This window comes from Macaca nemestrina, chromosome 9 (genome assembly GCF_043159975.1).
Source record: "Macaca nemestrina isolate mMacNem1 chromosome 9, mMacNem.hap1, whole genome shotgun sequence".
Lineage (NCBI taxonomy): Eukaryota > Metazoa > Chordata > Mammalia > Primates > Cercopithecidae > Macaca > Macaca nemestrina.
Genome location: NC_092133.1, coordinates 135,913,179 through 135,936,996, shown reverse-complemented (window position 1 = coordinate 135,936,996; position 23,818 = coordinate 135,913,179). Strand labels below are relative to the sequence as shown.

The following is a 23,818-nucleotide window of genomic DNA, read 5'->3' as shown; positions in this document are numbered from 1 at the left end:
TAAACAGCTAGTATTGGAGGCATACATTAAGATGGAATTAAAAATTTTCTTTGGTATCACTCGGTGCTCTGGGGGATGGTTTTAGGGTGGTCCTGGATGTATGATGGAATAACTAAAAGGCAAGACGGTTGGGGCAAATCAGTTGATAATTCAACAAATGTCTGCTGAGCATCTCCTGCATGCCAGGCACCATGCAAGGGGCTTGTCGAAGCGGTAGATCTTGATGGGCTGAGGGATTTAAAAAACAACTCTACGAAGAGACAGGTAGATACACATGATAAAATAATAGATTTGATCTACATGTACTATATTAACTTTATGATATGTTGATCATTATTTTCTGTGTTCCCCTTTAGAACCACTATACTGTTCTATTATGATGTAATTCTTGAGCTTAAAATACATAAATTAATGTTGCAACTAGTCAGTGACTAACAGTGAACCAGTGACATTGAACATCTGGCAGTGCTTGGGACAGTTCCTGACAACAAAGCACCATCCCACCAAAAATACCAATCCTACGACCCCACTGAAAAACGCTGAGACAGACAATAATTTGGAAATGCACAGCTTCTGTTTAGCTTGTTAATTCAAAATGTTGACTGTATGATCTGCAAACCAAAAATTGTGAAGAGGCCCTTTAACATCAGACTCAGTTTCTGTGTTCTCTTCTGGCGGACACGTCAGGTATTTGTGAGGTTTTCACCTCATTCGGCAGCCATTGCCTTCACCACAAATCCATTCCAAAAGAGAATATCTGTTTTCCTCCTCCCTCCCCTCCCCTCCCCTCCCCTCCCCTCCTTTTCCTTCCCCTCGCTTCCCCTCCCCTCCCTTCTATGCAGTCTTGCTCTGTCACCCAGGATGGAGTGCAGTGGCACAATCTTGACTCACTGCAACCTCCACCTCCCAAGTTCAAGCGATTCTCCTGCCTCAGCCTCTCAAGTAGATGCGACTACAGGCACGCGCCGCCATGCCTGGCTAATTTTTTTGTTTTTTTTTTTTTTGAGACAGAGTCTCACGCTGTCACCCAGGCCGGAGTGTAGTAGTGCGATCTCAGCTCACTGCAAGCTCCGCCCTCACTCCATTCTCCTGCCACAGCCTCCTGAGTAGCTGGGACTACAGGTGCCCACCACCACGCCCGGCTAATTTTTTGTGTTTTTAATAGAGACGGGGTTTCACCATGTTGGCCAAACTGATCTCGAACTCCTGACTTTGTGATGCGCCTGCCTCGGCCTGCTAAAGTGCTGAGATTAGAGGTGTGAGCCACCACACCCGGTGGTGGGTTTTGTGTGTGTGTGTGTGTGCTATTTTTGTGCTTTTTGTGCTATTTTTCCAATACAAATCATTGATTCATTATGGCTCAGTTTACCAAAGTTGCATGGGTTTTGAGTGATATACATATTCCATTCTTATTTTTTCCATTAGTCCTGTTTATTTTTAGTGTTCAATTTTGTAGAACTTGAGGTTTTTCACCAATACTATCACCATGTTACATAAGATGCACCTCAGTTACATAGATTTTGTTTACAGCATTTCAGATTGTTTTACCTCTAGCCAAAAATTGAACAGTTGAATGGAACAATTACACTTAGTATTTCAACTTTCTCATTTGATAATGCAAACTTAAGATGAGTTTAATGTTTGTCAAGTTTCATAAAGAGATGCTTTTATCTTATAGGGAAGACATCATTGCATTTTTTTCTATTTACATTAAGTCTGGTAATTATTTAAATGCTGCACCAAAAATGATCTGGGTAACAATTTTTGTTTAAAATTTTTAACAATATAATTAAGTCCAAAAGTTAACCCAAACAAATAGAAACAACTACCATATTTACATAACGTGATTAAAGTTTGTAGAATTTCTCATGATGCCAGATAGCCTTCAGTTGTTGAGAAACAAAAACACAGAATGGCCCGGATTGTCTGTCTAAGATTTTCGCCATATTTAAGACTTCAACTTTGTTACTCAGTTTGTGGGAGTGGGGGAGTAGGAGAAGTGGTAGGAGGTACTTTTGTTGAAAAACCATATTGAACTTTAACGTGCTAACTTCCACAGATAAAAGTGGAACCAGTCGCTCTGGCCCCGAGTCCGGTTATCCCCCGATTAACTCTCCGAGTCGGTGCTGGCCAAGACAAGATGTAAGTATACACGCTTTGAGTCAGAGTGAAACAAATGAAACTTAACCTTCTCTACCCTTTCCTAATGGACTTAGAACTCCACAGGCTTCTCCCAGGTATGAACATGTGGGGTCAAGCTTTCTTTTTAGAACTGTTCGTTTTCACATTTTTATTGGTTTCTTCCACAGAGTAAATGCTTTTCACTTTATTTGACCTAGAGGATTGTTTTTTTTTTTTTCTTGTTCTTTTTCTCTTTGTTAAAAACTAGCACCTGACATCATTTCTACATGGTGTTTAAGGTCCCAGGTGTCTGAAAAGTAAGAAACTCTGTACTGAATGGACTTACTGCCACATTACGCCCAGGTAGATGCAATGCTGCACTTTCGCAAGTACATAGTAGCTATCACCATGACAAAGAACAAAGATTCTCTTTTTACTCAGATGACACATGGTTTTATTCTGTACCTGTAAAACAAAGATACACCAAAGGCTTGGAGAGACAGAATGTAATCGTCACAACTGATGACTTAGTCTACTCTTTTTTTTAAAGAAAGCACTAGAAATGTAAACCCCACATTGCTGTTTGTTTATCTTAATTTTCATGGAATCATATCAACCCACTCGTCTTTACAGTTAATCTGTTGGATATGTTTCTTTTATTCATTTTTTGTGGAGGCATTAAGGCCTATAGTGCTCTCACCTGATCCTAATAAGGTAATGAAATGTTGATTTTTTTTTTTTGTAACTCATGTTGAAAATCATTCTCCTTGTTTTAAAAGCATATTATGCATCTCTAAATAAAATACACAAGATAAAAATTCTACAACCTTATTTTTCCTGTTAAGCCTGAAAATGCAGTTTACATTGTAATCAAATACTGTGTTGAAAATAGGCTTAGAAGGCATTCCATTTACATTCAATTTTTAGCCATAAAAGTGAGAGTAGGAGCCATGAATTTATTTAGTAGAGGACAGAAAATTTGCTTTGTATTCTCACTGGTTTATTTCATCTTAAAAGTTACATGTATTGATACTGTTGCTTCTATCAACTCCATGTATAGTGCAAAGAAAAAGTCCAGCATGATTCTGATGAATTTGAGCAGAGAGGCAACTTGGTTTTCCAGGGGAGTGTATACCCCTCTGAAGATTTAAAGGAGAAAATCCAATGGCTTCTGTTTTTCTCACCTAAATTCTCTGGATAATTTCCACATTACTCCTTTTGGTTGTGCTGGTAGAGACCTAGGAAATGCAGCAAAAATCCTGTGGATTCAGTGCTTTTCAAACCAGCTCTCTGGTATACCAGGGCACCTATGTTACCTACAGAAGCGTAAATGTCCTCATCTCTTAACCAGTAGGGCTCCGAGAAGACCCAACCAAAGTAACTCTTCCATCTCCATGCAAATTCTGCATATGGGCTCATTTCTCTAAGAGGAAGATGCTGTTATCCATCATTCAACAAGTACTTTTCTCCTGCAGTTTATATTTATTCCCATTTCTCAGTAACTCACCATTACTTAATCTTGACTCCCACACAGAAATTTGGCTTGCTCATACCTTTTAGAGGAATAAGGTTTGTTAAAAGGTTGAAAAGCCAAGTGTGGTGGGCCGTGCCTATAGTCCCAGTTACTTGGGAGGCTGAGGCAGGAAGATCACTTGAGGCCAGGAGTTCAAGGCTACAGTGAGTTATGATTATGCCTACTGCACTACAGCCTGGGCAACAGAGCCAGACCCTGTCTCTAAAAATAAATGGCAGCCAAGCGCGGTGGCTCATGCCTGTAATCCCAGCACTTTGGGAGGCCGAGGCGGGTGGATCACAAGGTCAGGAGATCGAGACCATCCTGGCTAACACAGTGAAACCCCCCTCTACTAAAAATACAAAAAATTAGCCAGGCTTGGTGGCCGGCACCTGTAGTCCCAGCTACTTGGGAGGCTGAGGCAGGAGAATGGTGTGAACCTGGGAGGCGGAGCTTGTAGTGAGCCGAGATGGCGCCACTGCACTCCAGCCTGGGTGACAGAACGAGACTCCTTCTCAAAAAAAAAAAAAAAGGCAACTGGGCGCGGTGGCTCACGCCTGTAATCCCAGCACTTTGGGAGGCTGAGGCGGGCAGATCACGAGGTCAGGAGATTGAGACCATCCTGGCTAACAGGGTGAAACCCCGTCTCTGCTAAAACATACAAAAAAAATTAGCTGGGCACCTGTAGTCCCAGCTACTGGGGAGGCTGAGGCAGGAGAATGGTGTGAACCCGGGAGGCAGAGCTTGCAGTGAGCTGAGATTGCACCACTGCACTCCAGCCTGGGCAACAGAGCGAGACTCCGTCTAAAAAAAATAAAATAAAAAGGTATTGATAGTTATATTCAACTCACCTGCCCTTAAGCATCTTTCAGTCATTCTGTTGACTATTTATTCTATTTTTCCCCCTCAATAAATCACTCATACACCTGAGATATTGAAAGATGTGAGAAATCCTATTTGGAACAAAATGTCTAGTATCAGGGAAATTATAATACCCAGGTATTCTAGACAAATCGCCCTTGAAAGCATATTATATATCATGTAAACTTTCAGATATGTGGGTAATGACCCCCATGTTATATGAAGGATTAATCATTTGACCAAAGGCAGATGCAAGAAAATCCTTATAATGAAGAAAGAGATAAATGAAGTGAAATAGATTACATTTTAAATTAAAATAGAGCAAGAAAGAAGGAGGACTAAGTCTCATAGTGATAGAATTTTATGTAAAATAAAACTTACTCAGTAAAGTGCTTTTTGTGGGGCAGGGGTGGTTCTAAATCAGAGGTCAGCAAATTATGGCCCGTGGCCAAATCCAGGCCACTGCCTGTTTTCTGTGACCTGCAAGCTCAGAATGTGTTTTATATTTCTTAATGGCTGAAAAAAATTAAAAGAAGAATGTATTATGACACATGAAAATTATATAACATTCAAATTTCAGTGATCCCCCATGGTGGTAGCATGATACATGGCTTAGCCCATGGTAATAATGGAGAAGGAAGCAACAGATTCCTGTCACTGTGCCTGTGGTTACCCAGTTTGCACACACCTTGAGGGGGAATAATACTCTTTTGAAGTGAAATTAATGAGCAGACGGGATTCAAAAGGGGGAGTTTGAATAGTCCAGGGGGGTATTTGTTGCTGAAGAACAGGCAGAATCATCTTTTGAAATTAGGAGAAACGAAAAAGCTTTACAGGGTTCAAATTATACCTTCTCGTTGGAAGATCTTTAAGACGATATTTAGTTTCTGAGTCTTAAATAAAGCAGTTATGTCTTCTGCCCTCGATCCAGAAAAGTACTTTGAGCTCTGTTCTCTATTATTGTTCCTTGAAGCAAGACAGGAATAACTTGTTTTTCCCTTGATTTAACATTCCTGGAAACTGTATTCTAAAGGAGTCTATGGTGAGTCCAGGACCTCCTCCTGGTAGTGTTAAAATTCAAGATGACTTTCCAAGGACCTCATATTCCTTTAACAGGTCTTCCAGGAATGGTTGTCCAGAGTTCCTTGTAGTCTATATTGAAGATAAAACCAAAACCTAACCCTGAAATTACAGTCTCAACACCTAGAGACAATATATTCAAGTGAATTGCTGAAATATCTGGTCCCGCCTAGCAGAAGCCTTGCCTTGAGGCTGGGATAGCAAGTAAGTTTCAGCTGGCCTCAGAACCACCGCCTGGAACTCTCTTGATGGGATCCTGAGGTCCCACTTGGACTTGGGGCTGGGAGCAGGGTGACAGCCACCATGGAGGGCAGGGCAGGCAGCAAAGCAGGCACCAGGTTATTTGTCCTCCCCATCTTACTACGTATTGAGTTTGGTCATTTTGAGCAAGTGTAGGTAGAGTTGGCTAACTTACAGTGTTCATCCTTCTCCTCATTTCTGTCAAGAAAGTAGGAGCAAGGTAATGTGATGGATTTTAGGGACAGGGACTGTTTGGATGGAACTGTCAAGAAAGACTTGGCAGAATAGGACGTGCAGCTCTTCCATAAAGCTCGAATTAGTTAAAGGAGCTTTGTGAAAAAAAGTGAAACATTGCTAAACTATTAAGAAAAAAATACAAATTTGCATAAAGATTTTGGGATGAATACAAGGTAGAGGAATAAGCATTCTTCCCCTCAGATTTCTCAAATGTCTCTTTTGCTGCTGTCTTCTCCCAAGGACTGAAGAGGAAGCCTCTGTCCTCTTCCATCTATTCACCCGCCCTTGCCCTCGGGCAGTGGGTCCCCCATGCCCAGGTCCATGGTGAGCAGCTCCTCCTCCTCCTGCTCTCTGAGCACTCCTGCCTTTATCAGCAAGCACCAGAGAAGGGGTGACTGGCTGGGCCCCTCTAGACATCCCATCATGCATGGTCACATTTTCTCTAATTAATATCTCATAATATATTTGATCAGGTGATACAGGAACCATTTGAGATGCCCTTCAGAGGAAAATATTGTTATCAATAGTAATTCTAAATTCCCTTTGAGAGTTCACAGTAGGTATTCTGTTTAACAAATATAACTCCTTTTTCAAAATACACAAATTTTGTCAAGATATTTTTCAGGAACCACTTTACCTCTGGCATTAGAGTTTTCTTTCTGCTGACATTTTGATTTCCGGTGGCAAGTGGATTGATTTCTTACAATTCAGTAACTTTATCATCAGTCCTCATCCTAACAAAAGTGCTGAGAATGTGATGCTTTGCTTCTCATGTCATTTAGTTTTTTTGTTGTTGTTGCATTTCATAGAGTTTAGCTTATGCCTTGTGGGGCTTTTTAATAGTTGTAATGTCTAAATTTTTTCTGTATACAATAAAAATTGTATATAGAAGCTTTAGCAGACAGCTAAAGCTATGTGATTTAGCTAAAGCTTTGCTTGTTAATCTTTAAAAATAGTATGTATAAACACTTGTCTTTGAGTGATCTAAACTTTTCCAATTAATGCTTTTTGACAATAGTAGTAGAGAATAATCATGGGCAGTTACAAAAATAATCATTTAAAATATTTTTAAGGAAAATAAGCATTTTATATTTTAAAATATAGCCAGATTTAACCAAATGACATTCAACAGAGTGAAACTTGTAGTGGTATTTTAGTGAAAAATTCTTTAGAGAAATAATAGCAAATGGTTTTTATCCCACTTTTCGAATTTTTCTTTCTATACTTGAAGTGCTTTTTATTCATTTATAACTTTTTTCCTAGTCTAAACACATTTAGGGGAAAGTAAAGAGAGTATATAGAGTACAGTCGGAAATAGAAATAGATCTTCTTCCCTAAGATCAAGAGAAGAAAAAAGAAGCAAATGATTGTATGTCAAATATGATCATACCTTCCTAGCAGTAAGAACAAAAAAATACATTTTTAAAAATTAATTTATTTTTATTTATTTATTTATCATTATTATTTTTTAGACTAAGCCTCCCTCACTCTGTTGCCCAGGCCAGAGTGCAGTGGTTTGATCTCAGCTCGCTGCAACCTCCACCTCCTGGGTTCAAGTGATTCTCCTTCCTCAGCCTCCCGAGTAGCTGGGCTTACAGGCATGTGCCACCATGCCTGGCTAATTTTTTGTAGTTTTAGTAGAGATGGGGTTTCACCATGTTGCCCAGACTGGTCTCAAACTCCTAACCTCCAATGATCCACCTGCGTCGGCCTCCCAAAGTGCTGGGATTACAGGTGTGAGCCATCTTGCTTGACTGAAATACATTCTTTTTTTAAAGGAAGGTGTCTCAGTTTCTCAGGAGAGAGTTTTTCAAGGCAGTAAATTTAAAAATTAATTTCTATGTGGGAGCAGATGACAAGGACAGTGTCCTCCACAGCAGTTTTTATAGGTGACCCAAAGACATTTTTCATTGACTTTTGCACACTTCCAAGAGGGAAGCATGAAAGAACAGCTCAGTGCTGACAGCTCTTAAGCACCTCTTCATCTCTAGTGGAAACACTCCTATTTCCTTTTCTGTACTGTGTTAATCAAGACTCTTGGTGGCAAGTAACGGAAACCCAAATCAAACCAGCTTACAGGGAAAAACAGCAGGGGTGCGTGTGACTTCGGAGGGGCTGCCTGCAGGCTTGCCGAGTATCCTAGTGCTCTGCCCACCCTCCTCTTCTCATCTGGCCTCTGCGGTGTCAGAGGTGGTCCTGGCCACTCAGGCTGATGTGGTTCTTGGTGCTCACAGTCCCTGGCGAAGCCCCGCTTCCCGGGCCTCTGTTATCAGTCCCCGTGAAGGACTGCACTTCTCCGGCCCCTGTGGTAGGGAAGCTGCCCTGTCAGAAGGGGAAGTGGTAGGTTCCAGAAGGAAAGGAGGGCTCACACCAGAATAAGGAGCAAGAGGCAGGCAAAGGCAATGGGTATGTATTATTTTAGTTAGGAAAATGCTGTCAGTTTTGCATTTTTATAGAAGTGTGCTGGGGAGGCAGGGCAAAGAACCTACTTGGTGTACAAAAGGATACTTTAAATGTAAAGTTTAGGAACATTTCAGAACGTCATCCTGTCACACTTGGAATGCCTTTTGCTTTTCTATTTTTAGTATTTCCTCCTAATAAAACTGTCTGCTTTTGATTTAAAACAAAAAACAAAAAGATTAAAGAATATCAGTAGTTTTATTTTTCCCTGATTAACTTGCTACTGAAAGTGAAACATTTCATAGGTATTTTGCCTACGTTAAAAGCTAAACATCATGAGTTGGATGTGGTGGCACGCACCTGTACTCCCAGCTACTCAGGAGGCTGAGGCAGGAGGATTGCTTGAGCCCAGGAGCTCAAGGTTACAGTGAGCTGTCATTGCACTACTGAACTCCAGCCTGGGGGACAGAATGAGACCCTGTCTCTAAAATAATAAATAAATAAATTTTTAAAAAGCAAAATAATGACAAAAAAAAAGAATTTTAAGAATTACTGGGCTGGGCGTGGTGGCTCACGCCTGTAATCCCAGCACTTTGGGAGGGTGAGGCGGGTGGATCACAAGGTCAGAAGATCGAGACCATCCTGGTTGACACAGTGAAAGCCCATCTCTACTTAAAATACAAAAAAAAAAACTAGCCGGACGTGGTGGCGGGCGCCTGTAGTCCCAGCTACTCGGGAGGCTGAGGCAGGAGAATGGCAGGAACCCGGGAGGTGGAGCTTGCAGTGAGCCGAGTGGCGCCACTGCACTCTAGCCTGGGCAACAGAACCAGACTCCGTCTCAAAATAAATAAATAAATAATGATTGTGGTAAAGTTCACAAGTGACATTATTTAACATTTCTAAATGACTGTATTTAAAATTTTCAAATGACCTATTTTTAATGCTAGGGAAAGATGCTAACATTACCAGTGAAATTTCTTAGGCGCTGAACAACTGCAACAAAAATTGTGAGTTTTATACGTCATTGTTGATACCTTCCTGTACTTACAAATTCAGCAGTCCCAAACCCATAGATCTCAGTTATGATTCCAAGCCACATCCAAGAGGTAGCAGTTAAAATGTTCTTATTCATGTCTTCATCCCTTTTCTGGTTTTTCCAGAAAAGGAGTTTTTGACTTCCTTATATTACTCTTATTTTTACTGCCTAGAATAATGACACAGTCTCTAAATTTAATTTTTACCCCTGGCACAATACTGTTTATTCATTAACACCAAAGATGCAATATGTTTACTAGAAAAAATAGTAAACTGTCAGAAAAACTGGCTTTAGGTTTTTCAGAAATACTTTTACTACACAGTAAAACAAGTGGAGAGATTATAATCAAAGCGTTTCCATCTTACTTGTAAACAATTACAGCAGTTCTTACATAGATGCCGCATTAGAAGACTCAGGAAAATTTACTGGATTCCATTCTAATGCAATTAGAGCTAATTTTGTTCTTTAAATGAATAAAAGGTCAGCTAGTAAATCTAGCTTATCTTGAGTCCAGACTTCAATAAATTGTTTTATTTAATTTGTTGTAAAAGATCTTATCCTTAATGGGTCCAGGTCTTATTAGTTCACTGAGGTTTTAAAATATTTATGACCAGCTTTTTAGATATGATTTGAATGATAGTTGGAAACTTTTTCTCCACAATGTTATCAAGGTCCATGATCACTAATTGAGTGAATATAGGAAGGTACTTAAGATTCATTATCTAGAAAAAGCTGATGTGGACTTCCAGAATGTAAATGTTCCTTAACCTGTGACAGGCAGAGATAATTTAGCTGTATCATGGAAACCTTTTGGATGCTATCTGATTATAATTTCTCCTAAAGATCAAACTACTCACACTTCTGGCATTTAAAAAAAGAATACGTTCCTACAAATGGAAACACTTAGGCACTCTTATTACCAACAACATGGAGCATTTCAATCCTTTGCATTCTGTTATTTCCTGTTAGGTTATGGGCCTATACTGTATTCAGATACTTACATAAAGATTGCAGCTGCATGGCGCAACATTTCCTCTCTTTTCCCACACCTGCCTGCGCAGCTTATACAGTGGATATCCACGTCACTGCAGGACTGCTGTCATTTAGAATACGCGCAGTCTTTTTTCACGTGGTAGCCACAAGTCTCAGCACGTGGAACTGCCTCGCCACTGTACCCCAGCTGATTCGACTTGTCTTCTGGGTTCCAAACCTACTTGTACCCCCCACGGCTTGTCCTCCAGGCTCTAGGAAAGAGTCTGTGTCTATGGTCAGCCTTCCTTAGCTGCTGCCTCCATTCCCATCTCTCCTGCCCCGGCTGGAACTTCCTTCCCTCTATTAGCTCCTCTCCTCTGTGTCTTCCTCTTCTTTTTTTTCATTTTTGTTCAGCCTTTCATTCTCCCATGCTAACCTCCTCACCTTCATCAAGCCTTCCCTCTGTATGAGAAAAAGGCTATGTAACATCTGCTTTTCATTCTGCTTCTCAAAACTTATTCTTTAGTCGTACTTTCTTCCAATCATTCACTCCTAAACCTTCTATATTCTGGTTTCTGCCCTAGAAAAGTTTCTACAGCTTCTTATTAAGACCATTAGATGCTTCCCAATTCCCAGTTCCAGAGAGCTTGCAGCAGCTCTTATTATACAAACCCCCTCTGCCGTTTGGACACTGTCCCCTAAGCCCTTTCAGAAACTTTCTGTTCCTTTGATTTTTGTGATACTATGCTACACTCAGTCTCTCATTCTCTCTCTCTCTCTCTCTCATTTTTTTTTGTTGTTGTTGTTGAGATGGAGTCTCGCTCTGTGGCCCAGGCTGGAGTGCAGTGGTGTGATCTCGACTCACTGCAGCCTCCACCTCCTGGGTTCAAGCAATTCTCCTGCCTTGGCCTCCCGAGTAGCTGGGACTATGGGCACCCGCCCCCACACCCGGCTAATTTTTGTATTTTTAGTAGAGACAGGGTTTCGCCTTGTTGGCCAGGCTGGTCTCAAACTCCGGACCTCGGGTGATCCACCCACCTCAGCCTCCCAAAGTACTGGGATTACAGGCATGAGCCACCATGCCCGGCCTTTCATTCTCTCTTACCATTGATTCCTTTTGGTTTTCTTTTATGGACTTATTTTTTCCCCCTTCTTTTCTTCTTGCTCTTGGTACATTAATGCTGTTTCTTCTACGTAAATGTTCTCATTTTCTCTTTAGGTTTGTTATGCAATGATGCTTCCCATTTCTTTATTACCAGCTCATGTTTCTCCCCCAAGAGTCAGACTAATCTGCCCAGTTACTGGAAAGTTCTGCCTGGGTGAACCAGCAGCACCTCAAAAATAGCATTTCCAAAATTGAACCCAGCGTTATTTCCCCCGGCGTGGTTCTTCTCCTTCTGTTTCCTATATGTTGATGATGAGACCAGTGCCTCCATTTTCAAGGCATTTGGGGCATTAGGGTAACTTGAATGGAGGCAAAAACTATCTGACTAACAGAATTGGGAGATTTTCTTTATGTCATAATGTCAGACTGGATGTCCTAAAAGCAAAGATAAATGTCTTCTTAGCTCCAAAAGTTTCCCAAACTGAACAAAACCAAGGAAAGAGAAAGGCCTTGACCTAGAAGTCTCCTTTAATATCCACTTGAACTCTCAGCATCTTGTAACTTCCGCTCAGCATCTTCAAGCTTGGCTCTCTCCTCCTTGTCTAGACACAAATGGTCAGGTCAGTAGCAGCCAATGAGAGAAAGAAGTCTGTATCCTTATTCACAGGGATCCATAACTCACCCCAAGCAAAGATACCTTCAGCTAAGAAACAGGGGAAAAAGCGATATGTAGCTAGGATTTTAATCAATGAAGATTACATAAGAAGATCTGAGAAGCAAAACACTTAAAACTCTGATCAGGACATAATAGGCTTTCAAAAAACAGACTAACTGCTTCAAAATATGTAACCTAGAAAGCAAAAGTTTCCCCCACATCTCACCCTTCCCTTGAGTTAATCACTGCTGACTGTCCCATGTGTATATCAGCAATTTTTATGAAAACAAATTAGGGGCTGGACGTGATGACTCACACCTATAATCCTAGCACTTTGAGAGGCCAAGGCGGGCAGATCACTTGAGCCCAGGAGTTCAAGACCAGCCTGGGCAACATGGTGAGATCTTGTCTCTACAAAAAATAGAAAAATTGGCCAGGTATGGTGGCATGTGCCTTTAGTCCCAAGTACTCAGGAGGCTGAGGCTTCACTTGAGCCTGGGAAATCGAGGCTACAGTGATTCATGATTATGCCATTGCACACCAGCTTGGGCAATAGGAGTGAGAACCTGTCTCAAAAACAAAAAAACTTAGAATTATCTCACACATACTGTTCAGCAGCTTATCCCCTCCCCTCTAATAGATCATGAACAGTTTCCCATGTCTGTATGACGTGGTATTTCATTTTACTGTTGTATCATAGTTTATCTTTCCCGTCCTCAATTTTTGGACAGTTAAGTTCCAGGTTTTGCTATAACAAATAAACAACATCCTCATATATAGATTTTTGTTTATTCAATGTTACTAGGTCAAAGAATGTAAACATTTAAAATGTTTAAGACATTGTTATGCCAAATTACCTTCTAAAAGGCTGTACCAGTTAAAATTCCCACCAGCAGTACATGAGAATGAAATGACCCTGTATTTAAGAAGAATTAGTGCAATCCTATGGTTCTAAAGTTGAAGACGACTCTGGGCAACTAGTAGCAATTTTATATGAAAAGTTCGATCCATTCTTCCCCCTTGAGGGCCTGTGAGTTCCTTTTACAAAGAGAAATCCTTTCCTCTTTGGGGGAAGCTATTGGTTGAAGAACAGTTAACAGCTTTATTCAGGCTATTCCCAGGTCTCTTCTGAAGTCTGTAGGTCCTTGGTGCTGGCTCCATCTCTGGTGAGTTTTTCTTCATTAAGGGCTTTACTCATGTAAACATAATACTGCAGAGAATTGCTTTCTCTGGGATAGTGTTTGTGCTTTGGAGTACATGTATGAAATTCATCTGTGAAGGAACCTGGGAAATATTATGAATTTACTCATAATATTTATAAGTAACTTATATTTGTAAGTAATGTTTATAAGTAACCAATTTTTAAAAACAGTTTTTAAGGCCAATATATTTGATGTTGTTACTGCTATTAAATCAAGGTTATCAGGGCTGGGTAGGGTGGCTCATGGCTATAATCCCAGCACTGTGGGGGGATCCCTTGAGGCCAGGAGTTTGAGACTAGTCTGGCCAACATGGTGAAACCCCGTCTCTATTAAAAATACAAAAATTAGCTGGGTGTGGTGGTACACACCTGTAATCTAATCCCAGCTACTCAGGAGTTTGAGGCAGGAGAATCCCTGGAACCCAGGAGGCAGAGGTTGCAATGAGCCAAGATCGTGCCACTGCACTTCAAACCTGGGCAACAGAGTGAGACCCTGTCTCAAAAAAAAAAAAAAAAAAAGCCTGGTGTCACGGTGTGTACCTGTAGTCCCAGCCATTTGGAAGGCTAAGGCAGGAGGATCACTTGAGCCCGGGAGTTGGAGGCTGCAGTGAGTTGTGATCACCACTGCACTCCTGCCTGGGCAACAGAGTGACTCTGTCTCTCAAAAAAAAAAAAAAAAAAAAAAGGAAAATCAAGATGATCAAGTAGCCATTTGGTTTTTGTTTGTTTCTTTGTTTATAGTACCCCTCTTTTTTGGAAATAAGTATCTATTATAAATCCCTGTGTAAAATGGCACATTGTTTGTACTTTGCACTTAAAAGTTAATTTTTGTGGCCGGGCGCGGTGGCTCAAGCCTGTAATCCCAGCACTTTGGGAGGCCGAGACGGGCGGATCACGAGGTCAGGAGATCGAGACCATCCTGGCTAACACGGTGAAACCCCGTCTCTATTAAGAAATACAAAAAACTAGCCGGGCGAGGTGGCGGGCGCCTGTAGTCCCAGCTACTCGGGAGGCTGAGGCTGGAGAATGGCGTAAACCCGGGAGGCGGAGCTTGCAGTGAGCTGAGATCCGGCCACTGCACTCTAGCCTGGGTGACAGAGCGAGACTCCGTCTCAAAAAAAAAAAAAAAAAAAAAAAAAAGTTAATTTTTGTATAAATACCACAGTAAAAATGTTGTCTATTAAAAAGTGTGTCCTCTTTGTTGCCTGTTTTTTAGTCATTGTATAGATTCTTTCCTGGTGTTTTATTTATAAAATATGTTTTATCAGACTTAGCTTTGCCCCAAGTGGTGGCAGGGCTGGTCTATTGTGAATTCAAGCACATGATCTATCAAGATTTCAACCCAGAGGAAATGGGCCCGGAAGTCCCAGAGCAAGCAAGCTGTCAGTGAGCCAGCTAAGATCACGTGACCAGCCTCAGTCACTGTACCCGTGGAGACACGGCGGCTCTGATTGGCCTGGCTCATGTGTGTCGCTTGGAACTAGAGGTAGGATAAAGCCCACTCAGACCACATGGCCAGAAAGAAGGAAAAGAGAGAGGACTGAAGGCAGGGGCAGGGCAAATGGGTGCTGTGTAGAGATAGGCAAACCCAGCAGATGCCCCGAGCCTAGACCTCTGCTATGCCAAATGCTAGAAGCCATTGGGCTTATTTATATATATTTCATGGTGCTGAGAAATGTCTATTTGCATTATTTATTTGTGAATCGTTCCTTCCATAAATTGTGCTGCTGTTTTAAGTTTCCTATGAAATATGTTTTTAAGTATCATGATATTAGGTAGTCAGAGGTAATACTGTTTTCCCACATGGTGCTATATACATCATAGATACTAAATTAAAACTTTTGATAGAAATTACAAAATTTGTGTTACCTTTCTATATAGGCATATTTAAAAGCTAACATCCTAGTTTCTGTAGATTCCAATCTACCAGTATTTCCCATGCTGAATCATAAGCTTCAGCATTTCTTTAACAATATCTCGGCGTTTGGTATAAAACCTTTTAACTTCAGATGCAGAGAATATTTGTTTGTTAGGTAAAAATGAGATGGTGACTGGTACTAGTCCATTGTCCAAAGTTTGAAGCATAATGTTCCCGGTATATGTATGTCAACTCTGTCTATGATATCATATACTTACCTGCTTTTATTTTTATAACTGTGTGCATCTTGAATATAATATTTTTCTAAAGTTTATTGTAATTGGAAGATCTTTAAAATTCCCTTTAGAATTGTATTTTTCCCAACAGACCCAGTTAAAAGTAACTGTATATATTTTTAAGGGATTGTTTTAGTTTCTAGTTTAGATTAACTAGTAGGACGCTTCTGGCTGATGTTCGACATTAGCCTGGTTTTGAATATATCTCTAATGTGTTATAACCCACCTGAGAAATACTGCTTGACCTGTATATGAATATGAGTTCTGCTAAAACACTGAGGAACCTTGAGAGTTGCTAATGCCTCTGGGGTCATTTGTTCTGAACGGAATGAATAGAATGAGTAAATCACAATTGCAAGTGGTAAATAGCCATGTTCTAGTTTTTTTCTCATCAAACCATTCAAAGCCAAGTGAGCAAGGCAGAATGGCTGGCTACCCTTTTATTGTTTTCGTCATTTTGTTTATTTGGCTTATAATTTAATACAAGGAAATTTGTATCTGCCTTATATGGAGGCTGCCTTCAAAGTACATGGTCAGGGTAAATTTTGAATGACCTCTACATCTTTTTTCTCGCCTTGCTAGCGTGAACGGTTTTTCTGTATACATACATACCTCTGTAAATCAGTACATGTGCTATTATGTTATTATATAGTTTTAAAATACATTAAAAGAAGAAAAATGGCTCTTAAATAGGAAATGCATTTTAGATTGTCCAGCATTTGGCTGTTCTGCTTATTTTTGCTCCCTTTACATCTAAATTAAAACAATTAAAAGATTCCCCATCAGTTCAAAAGTCTCTGCAGGGCCCGTATTGCTGACATGAGTGGGAGTGAAGAGGAAGAGGAGCACAAGAGGTACGTTAGAGAGTCCTGCTCTGAGCCCTTATCCCACAGCCCTCCTCACAGAAGACACCAGCCTGACTCACTGCCCTGCCTGCTTGTCATGTCCCTGTAGCTGAGGCTGAAAGCTTCTCTTAACCCTACTCCATGGTCCTAGATGTTAGAGGCAGAACCTGGAGGATTCAGAGGCCTAGAACCTAAAGCAGCTCTCAGACGCCTTCAACCCTTTTAAGACCTTCAAGGTTAGGAGCTGCAGTGACCTTTTCTTTTCTTTTTTTTTCTCTTTTACAATGATCTTTAATGTGAATCTGAAGTCAGTGTAGTAATTTCAGTCGTCTCTTGCCTCAGAGAAAATTTTGGAAACTTTCTTATGTACATACATATATATGTGTGTATATATAAATTAATATACACACATGTATACATACACACCCATGTGCATGTATATATAATAAGTGTGTGTGCTTATATTTTACAGTTACCATTGCACCATTTTTTTTCCCCAAACTGTTAAACTCCTCTTCATTCTCATTTTGGAAGATCATTTGTTTATTAAAAGAGATATAATATTAAACAGGCAATCGCAGAGGAGAATGACAGCACAAAGGTCAGCAGTGTGATATAGATTTATGCACACACACACACACACACATGCATACATAGTCACTTCTTAGCCCACACAGATGAATATATGTATATGTATGTGTGTGTCTATATCACATACTCTAAATAAGTATATATACACTATATTTTTTCCATCCTATTTACAAAGTACAATAAGAATTCATATAAACCATGGTGATTTTGGTGAAGACCTAGCAGCTTTTTTGAATTTTAATATATTTTGAAGTGGTAATGTTGGATTTTCCAAGCATGACTTCAGTAATAACTGAATTTTATAACTCTCCAGTGAGATACAAATCTTAATCACAATCTTGTTCATTTTTCAAGTTCACTGCATATCATCTTATTACCTTTAATGTTTTCAAATAACTTGGGAGGTCATTTGATCCTAAAAATAAAAAGTAAAGGTGTGTCTTTTATGGCTAACTTACAACTTTTAACATTTTCATGTGAAAGCATCTTTTACTAAATAATTACCCATCGTCTATAGACTGTAGGCTCAGGGACTACAGAAAGTAAAGTTTCATCCATGTTGAATGTTCAATTTCATTTGGCTTTGCTTTTTCTTAGTAAAAGCACCCTCTTGTTTGCTGCAGAGCAGCAAAAGCCTTTCTGAAATCACAAAAGATTTTAAAAGTTCTGACTCCAGAAAATTTGGTTTTGAAAAGAACCCTCAAAGTACCCCAGACAACACTCTCAGGGTTTACATTTTTGAAAAGTTGATCTGCATTTAACGCATACTGATTTTGATTATATACATAATGTAACCATGTCAAAGGTAGTAGACTTGAAAATAGTGAATTTGGATCACATGTTAATTCTCTCAGGAGCATAAGTAAATATCACAGTAGACGGTAGGAAGTGTTAAAGGCTGGAAGAGATACATCTAAAATTATAAAGAAGTTCAAAGTGATTACTCCCAACTAGGAAGGGCTAAAGAGGTTTGGGGAAAGTAGAATTTAAGTAGAGCCCTTTAGGGTGAGTAAAATTTACAAATGGAGAAATGTGAAGAAGAAAAATAAAAGCAAAGATGTATGGAGTGATATAATGAATGCACATTTTCCCTTAAGAAATTTCCATAGTATTCTATTGACATAGTAGTTCATATGTGCCCTAGTTTTATGATTAATGATCCGAAATCATTCTGGATTGAATGCATATTACCAACTTTTAAAAAAAGTTTTTATTCATATTTTCAAACATAAAAGAGTAAAATAATACACTTTCATCTGCTGGCAACTTGGATAGATTTAACAGTTATCAAAATGTTGCCATACTTGATTCTTTTCTTCTTTTTCTTCCTAACGCATTTCCAAACAAATTCAAAACTTAGTATCATTTCACCTCTGTATTCTTCAGTATGCAACTCTAAAAATATGATTATTTTCTCATATAATCACAATGCTATTATACATAAAATATACAGACATTTTCCGTGTTATCATCTAATACCTAGTCCATATTCAGATATCTTTATTTGTCTCAAAAATATCTTCAACAGTTTAACCAGGATCCAAGCCAGACTTACATCTCATAAGGACTTTTAATCTAGACCTGTTATTTCTAATCCGCACTCCTACGCCCCTCCTCCTCTTTTGCTGGGGAAGGGGATGGGTTCTTACTCTGTTGCCCAGGCTGGAATGCAGTGGTACAGTCATAACTCACTGCAGCCTTGAACTTCTGGGCTCAAGCCATCCTCCCACCTCAGCCTCTCGAGTAGCTGCAATTACAGGCACACACCACCACACCCAGCTATTTTTTTTTTTTTTTTTTTGTAGAGATGGGGTCTTGCTATGTTGCCCAGGATGGTCTCAAACTCCTGGGCTCAAGCAGTCCTTCTGCCTCAGCCTCCCAAAGTGCTGAGATTATAGGCATGAGCCACCGTGCGCAGCCCCTTCCTTTTTGCCGTGCAATTGATTTGTTGAAGAAACCAGATCTTTTGTTTAGCAGAATATCTCACTTTCTGGATTTGTCTGTTTACTTCCTTGTAATGTCATTTCAATTATTGTTCTATCCCTGTAACTGGCATTTAGTCCTAAGTACTTGATTAGATTTAAGTTCAATCTTTTTTTCTTAAAGGATATTTTGCTGCTACATACTTCTTATTACTTCAGATCAGTAGGCATGGAATATCTGATTGTCACATTCTTAGTGATACTGAATCATTTCATTGGGAACTTATTTTTTAATCCAGTCATTCCTTTCACATGTATTAGCTGAAATTCATCCTTAAAGGTAAATTTCAGCTGCCCAGAGAGGCAGGATAAGTATGCAGTCTTTTTTTTTTTTTTTTTACTTGCCAGTCTTCAGTGAAAAGAGCTGATGGAGTTGATATAGTTACCTCCAGTGATGAGCACAGGGTTTTGGAAAGGAGAAAGGGTTCTCTCTCTCTCTGTCTCTTTTTCTCCCCCATCCCTCCCCCTCTCTCTTTTTCTCTCTCCCCCCACCCCTCCTCTCTCCCATTTCCCTTCTTCCTTTGTCCCCCTTCTTTCTCTTTCTCTTTTGTTTTCATGTTCGTATTGTACCATCTTGACCAATGTGAATTCCTTCATGTTGCCTACTGGATTTCGACACAACCCCATTTGTGTTTGATAGCTGTCTTACTTTCTGATAAAAAATATTCTAGGTTTATCTTGCGTATTTCCTGTGTATTCTTGTATATTTCCACAGATCTGGAATTAGCAATTTCTCCAAGGAACATTGGTTCCTTTTGATGATGAATGGTGTTTAGGAACCATAATCTGTCACTAGAGATGCCCACTGCTACTGGGATGTCATTATTCTAGGCCTTTACAAGGGACAGAAATAGGAAATAGATGGGTTTGAAAAGAAAAGGAAAAAAAACTATGAGTTTATACTGTTTCCAGTTCAGATTTAACATTACTGCTATGTATTTATTTATTGTCATTTAAAAAATAGAGATGAGGTCTTGCTATGTTGCCCAGGCTGGTCTCAAACTCCTGGGCTCAAGCAATTCTCCCACCTCAGCCTCCCAAAGTGCTGGGATTACAGACGTGAGCCACTGTGCCCAGTCACATCTTTTCTTTCACATTAGAAATCCTGAGTCTTGACCGGGCCTGGTGGCTCACGCCTGTAATCCCAGCACTTCGGGAGGCCGAGGCAGACAGATCGCAAGGTCAGGAGATCCAGACCATCCTGGCCAACATGGTGAAACCCTGTTTCTACTAAAAATACAAAAAAAAAAAGCTGGGTGTGGTGGCACGTGCCTGTAATCCCACCTATTCAGGAGGCTGAGGCATGAGAATCGCTTGATCCCAGAAGGTGGAGGTTGCAGTGAGCCGAGATTGTGACCCTACACTCCAGCCTGGCGACAGAGAAAGACTCTGTCTCAAAAAAAAAAAAGAAATCCTGAGTAAGAGCATTATTATAATTATTTGTTTGTGTTATTCAACAAGAATTATATAAAATAGCCTAAAAGTAATAGTACCACTATCACTACTACTACCAAGATTATTAAATAAAGTCTTTAAAGACTAAGGTTTTTTCCAGCATTTGCTCTTAAAATACATTTCACTATGGATACGCTTACAAAATACTGTCCTAAAGTCACTTGAAATGATTTTTGTTTCCACATGGTTCTGTCATCAGCTTGATATACATTGAGGTTCATTCGTTTCATCTAGTTTTGATTCATAAGGAATTTTTCTAAAACTTAACTTTCTGAATATGTGGACCATTTACCTAACTCCAAAGTGAAAGCTGTATAACAGAATATATTCAGAGAAGTCTTGTTTTCATGCCTTTTTTCCCTATGCCCTTTACACCCCTTATCCTATAGGCCGTTTTGGTTTCTTTTGTATTATTATCTTTCTAGTGTATCTCATTGTAGATATGAGGAAATGTGGATTATATATTGCTTACCTGAATATTAATGTCCTTTTAGAGATTTTTACAGATTCGGAACATTTGATATAGAAGTGTCATCATTTAAGAATCTCCCTTGGAAATGGAGATTCTACAATGGCTGTATTTTCCTCTAATTACTTCATGCAATTTGTTTCATTTTTCAAATAGGTCATGCCTGCATTAAAAGATAAAATATTTGCTACTTGATATGTACTTGGGTTATGACAAGATAAAATAACCATTTTATGAGGTGATGTAAATATTCAAGAGGCAAGCCACGAGCTTCAGGAATTAAATCCATTTATAGTTGTGTTAAAATTATATGAATGCTAAAATTTGAGCTGTGAGGATCAAGAAGAATAAGGAACAATGATTGACTTGAAGAATCAACGTAAAACTGATTCTCATAATTGGCATTGGGTATTTGGTGGTTTTTTTTTTTTTTTTTTTTTTTTTTCTTTTTTTTTGAGACGGAGTCTCGCTGTGTCTCCCAGGCTGGAGTGCAGTGGCGTGATCTCGGCTCACTGCAAGCTCCGCCTCCCGGGTTCACGCCATTCTCCCGCCTCAGCCTCCCGAGTAGCTGAGACTACAGGCGCCCGCCACCACGCCCGGCTAGTTTTTTGTATTTTTAGTAGAGACGGGGTTTCACCGTGTTAGCCAGGATAGTCTCGATCTCCTGACCTCGTGATCCACCTGCCTCGGCCTCCCAAAGTGCTGGGATTACAGGCTTGAGCCACCGCGCCCGGCCGTATTTGGTGTTTTTTGATCCAATCTGAAATATGGAAATGACTGTGTTACAGTTTGGTATCTTAAGGACTGGTACTCTAAATATAGTTTCTTCCAACTTCTGAATATTTATTTACATACCTAAGTTAGAAAAATCGAATACCTGGTGTGTTAGTTTTCTATTTCCACATAATAATTGACCCTGAAACGTAGTGATTTGAAGGAATAAACATTGGTTACTTGCTAGTTTCTTGTGGTTGGGGATTTGGGTGGTTCTGGCTCAGGTCTGTCTGCAAGCCGGTGACTGGGACCACAGGCATCCAGAGGCTTCTTCTGTGAGGGCAGAGAAGCCACTTCAAGCTCATGCACAGCTGTTGGCAGGAGGCCTCAGGGACCTCTTCATAAGGCAGCTTCAGCATCCTCCCCACAGAGTAACTGACTGTCCCCATAGAAGCCACAGCCTGTTTTGTGACCTAGCCTTGGAGGTGACATGTGGTTATTTTCACCATGTGCCGCCAGCCATCCAGCTCAGCCTGTCCAGTCTGCGAGGGAACTGTGCCAGTGTGTGAATGCCAGGAGGCCAGCCACCACACTTGGGCTTAGTATTTCTGGGGCTTTTCATAAAAATCAGAAAACAAAAATATGAAGATTATGTGTATGTGTGTATCACTGATCCAGATATGAGGTTTTATAGTAATATGATTGATTGTGAAATTTCAATGATTTTTTTTTTGTATTTGTTGTGAGGAGGGGTCAAGTTTTTTTGGGTATCTGTATTCTTTTTTGGAGACAGGGTCTTGCTCTGGGATTTATTTGAGACAGGGTCTCAGCCAGACTGGAGTACAATAGTGCAATCTCAGCTCTCTGCAACCTCCACCTCCTGGGCTCAAGTGATCCTCCCTTCTCAGTCTCCTAAGTAGCTGGGACCATAGGCATGCACCAGCACACTCTGCTAATTTTTTTTTTTTTTGTATTTTTGTAGAGACGAAGTTTCCCTATGTTGCCCAGGCTGGTGTCAGACTCCTGAGCTCACACAATCTGCCTGCCTCAGCCTCCCAAAATGCTGGGATTATAGGAGTGAGCCTCTGGGCCCAGCCGAGAAGGGGGTTAGTTTAAAATACAGCATGGGAATCTCTTTCTCAAGGTGGTTGGTATTTCTGAGATTGATCAAAAACTGAAATCTGAAGAAAAGTAAGTTTTGGTGTAAACAATATGTTTTTTCATTAAGGTGATTTTCCTCCCAAATGTTGACCTTCCTGTTCAAAAGTTTCTGTAAAATTCATGGAAGTGGTTGCAATCGTTTTTACCTGTGGCATCATTTTGTTACCATTTAAGAATGGCCGTTCACTTTCAGAAGTAAATAAGTAAGCCATTGTAAGGAAACTTAGGAACTTTGTGTGCAGTTTAGTAGCCAGCTATTCAGACTTTGATAATTTGGATTACTGGTTTCATCGTGTTTGCACACAATAGCTGAATAATGAGGATCATTAAATGTCTTGTGCAGACATATCCAACTTGTGTTTGCCGCTAACCCTGGAGGCTCCGTGCAGCTGGGGAGGTGAGCACGGGCTCTTTATTGACTTGACAAGCTGTGAGTTTGCATTACAGGCCAAGCAGCTCATGACCCATTCTATTTATGTCACTGGTTTGTGGTGGGGAAACAGGTAAAGAAATCCTGCTGAAAATCCCTCCTTCTGCACGTTTTTATGAATAACGCCAGTGTTTATAGCAGTGAGGGCACTGTGATCAAATCCTCCAAAAGCTGTAATGCTAGCAGCATGGAGCCATTGTGGGACCAGCTGTGGGCGGTATTGGTTTCTCTGTAAGACATCTTATTCAACAGAAAGCTCTGGACGAGAACTTACTATGCAATGAAACAGGAGAGAAAAAGTGATACTTCAGGGAGAAAAATACAGAAAAGCAAAGCACCGTCTAGAAGTATGAAACAAATAATGGTTGGCAATAAAGGCCAATAGGAATTCCAAATTATTTTTACAATGATCAATTTAGGTTAAGTGATGATAGTTCATCTCACAAGTGATGAAAAATTGTATCATGTTACACTGTTAAATATTTTTCTGTTTTGTTTAAAATTAAAGAAATAATAAAAGGATTGTTTTTAAAACTATTTTCAGTCATCACAAAAATAACCTTAGCTTAAGTCAGACTTTCAAACTCTGGTGAATT

The 23,818-nt window shown here is 40.0% G+C and overlaps 1 protein-coding gene across 3 annotated transcripts in view; it reads left to right on the top strand.

The window, feature by feature from the left end:
• LOC105494346 (TATA-box binding protein associated factor 3) overlaps positions 1–23,818 on the top strand; it is a 202,283-nt gene that overhangs the window by 160,800 nt on the left and 17,665 nt on the right. For all 3 annotated transcript variants that reach the window (XR_011608308.1, XM_011762673.2, XM_011762675.3), the window contains one exon: positions 2,060–2,142. Coding sequence is in view for 2 of the 3 variants with exons in the window: in XM_011762673.2 (XP_011760975.2) it covers positions 2,060–2,142 (83 nt within the window). In the remaining variant the exon portion in view is untranslated. The remainder of the gene's footprint in view (positions 1–2,059; positions 2,143–23,818) is intronic.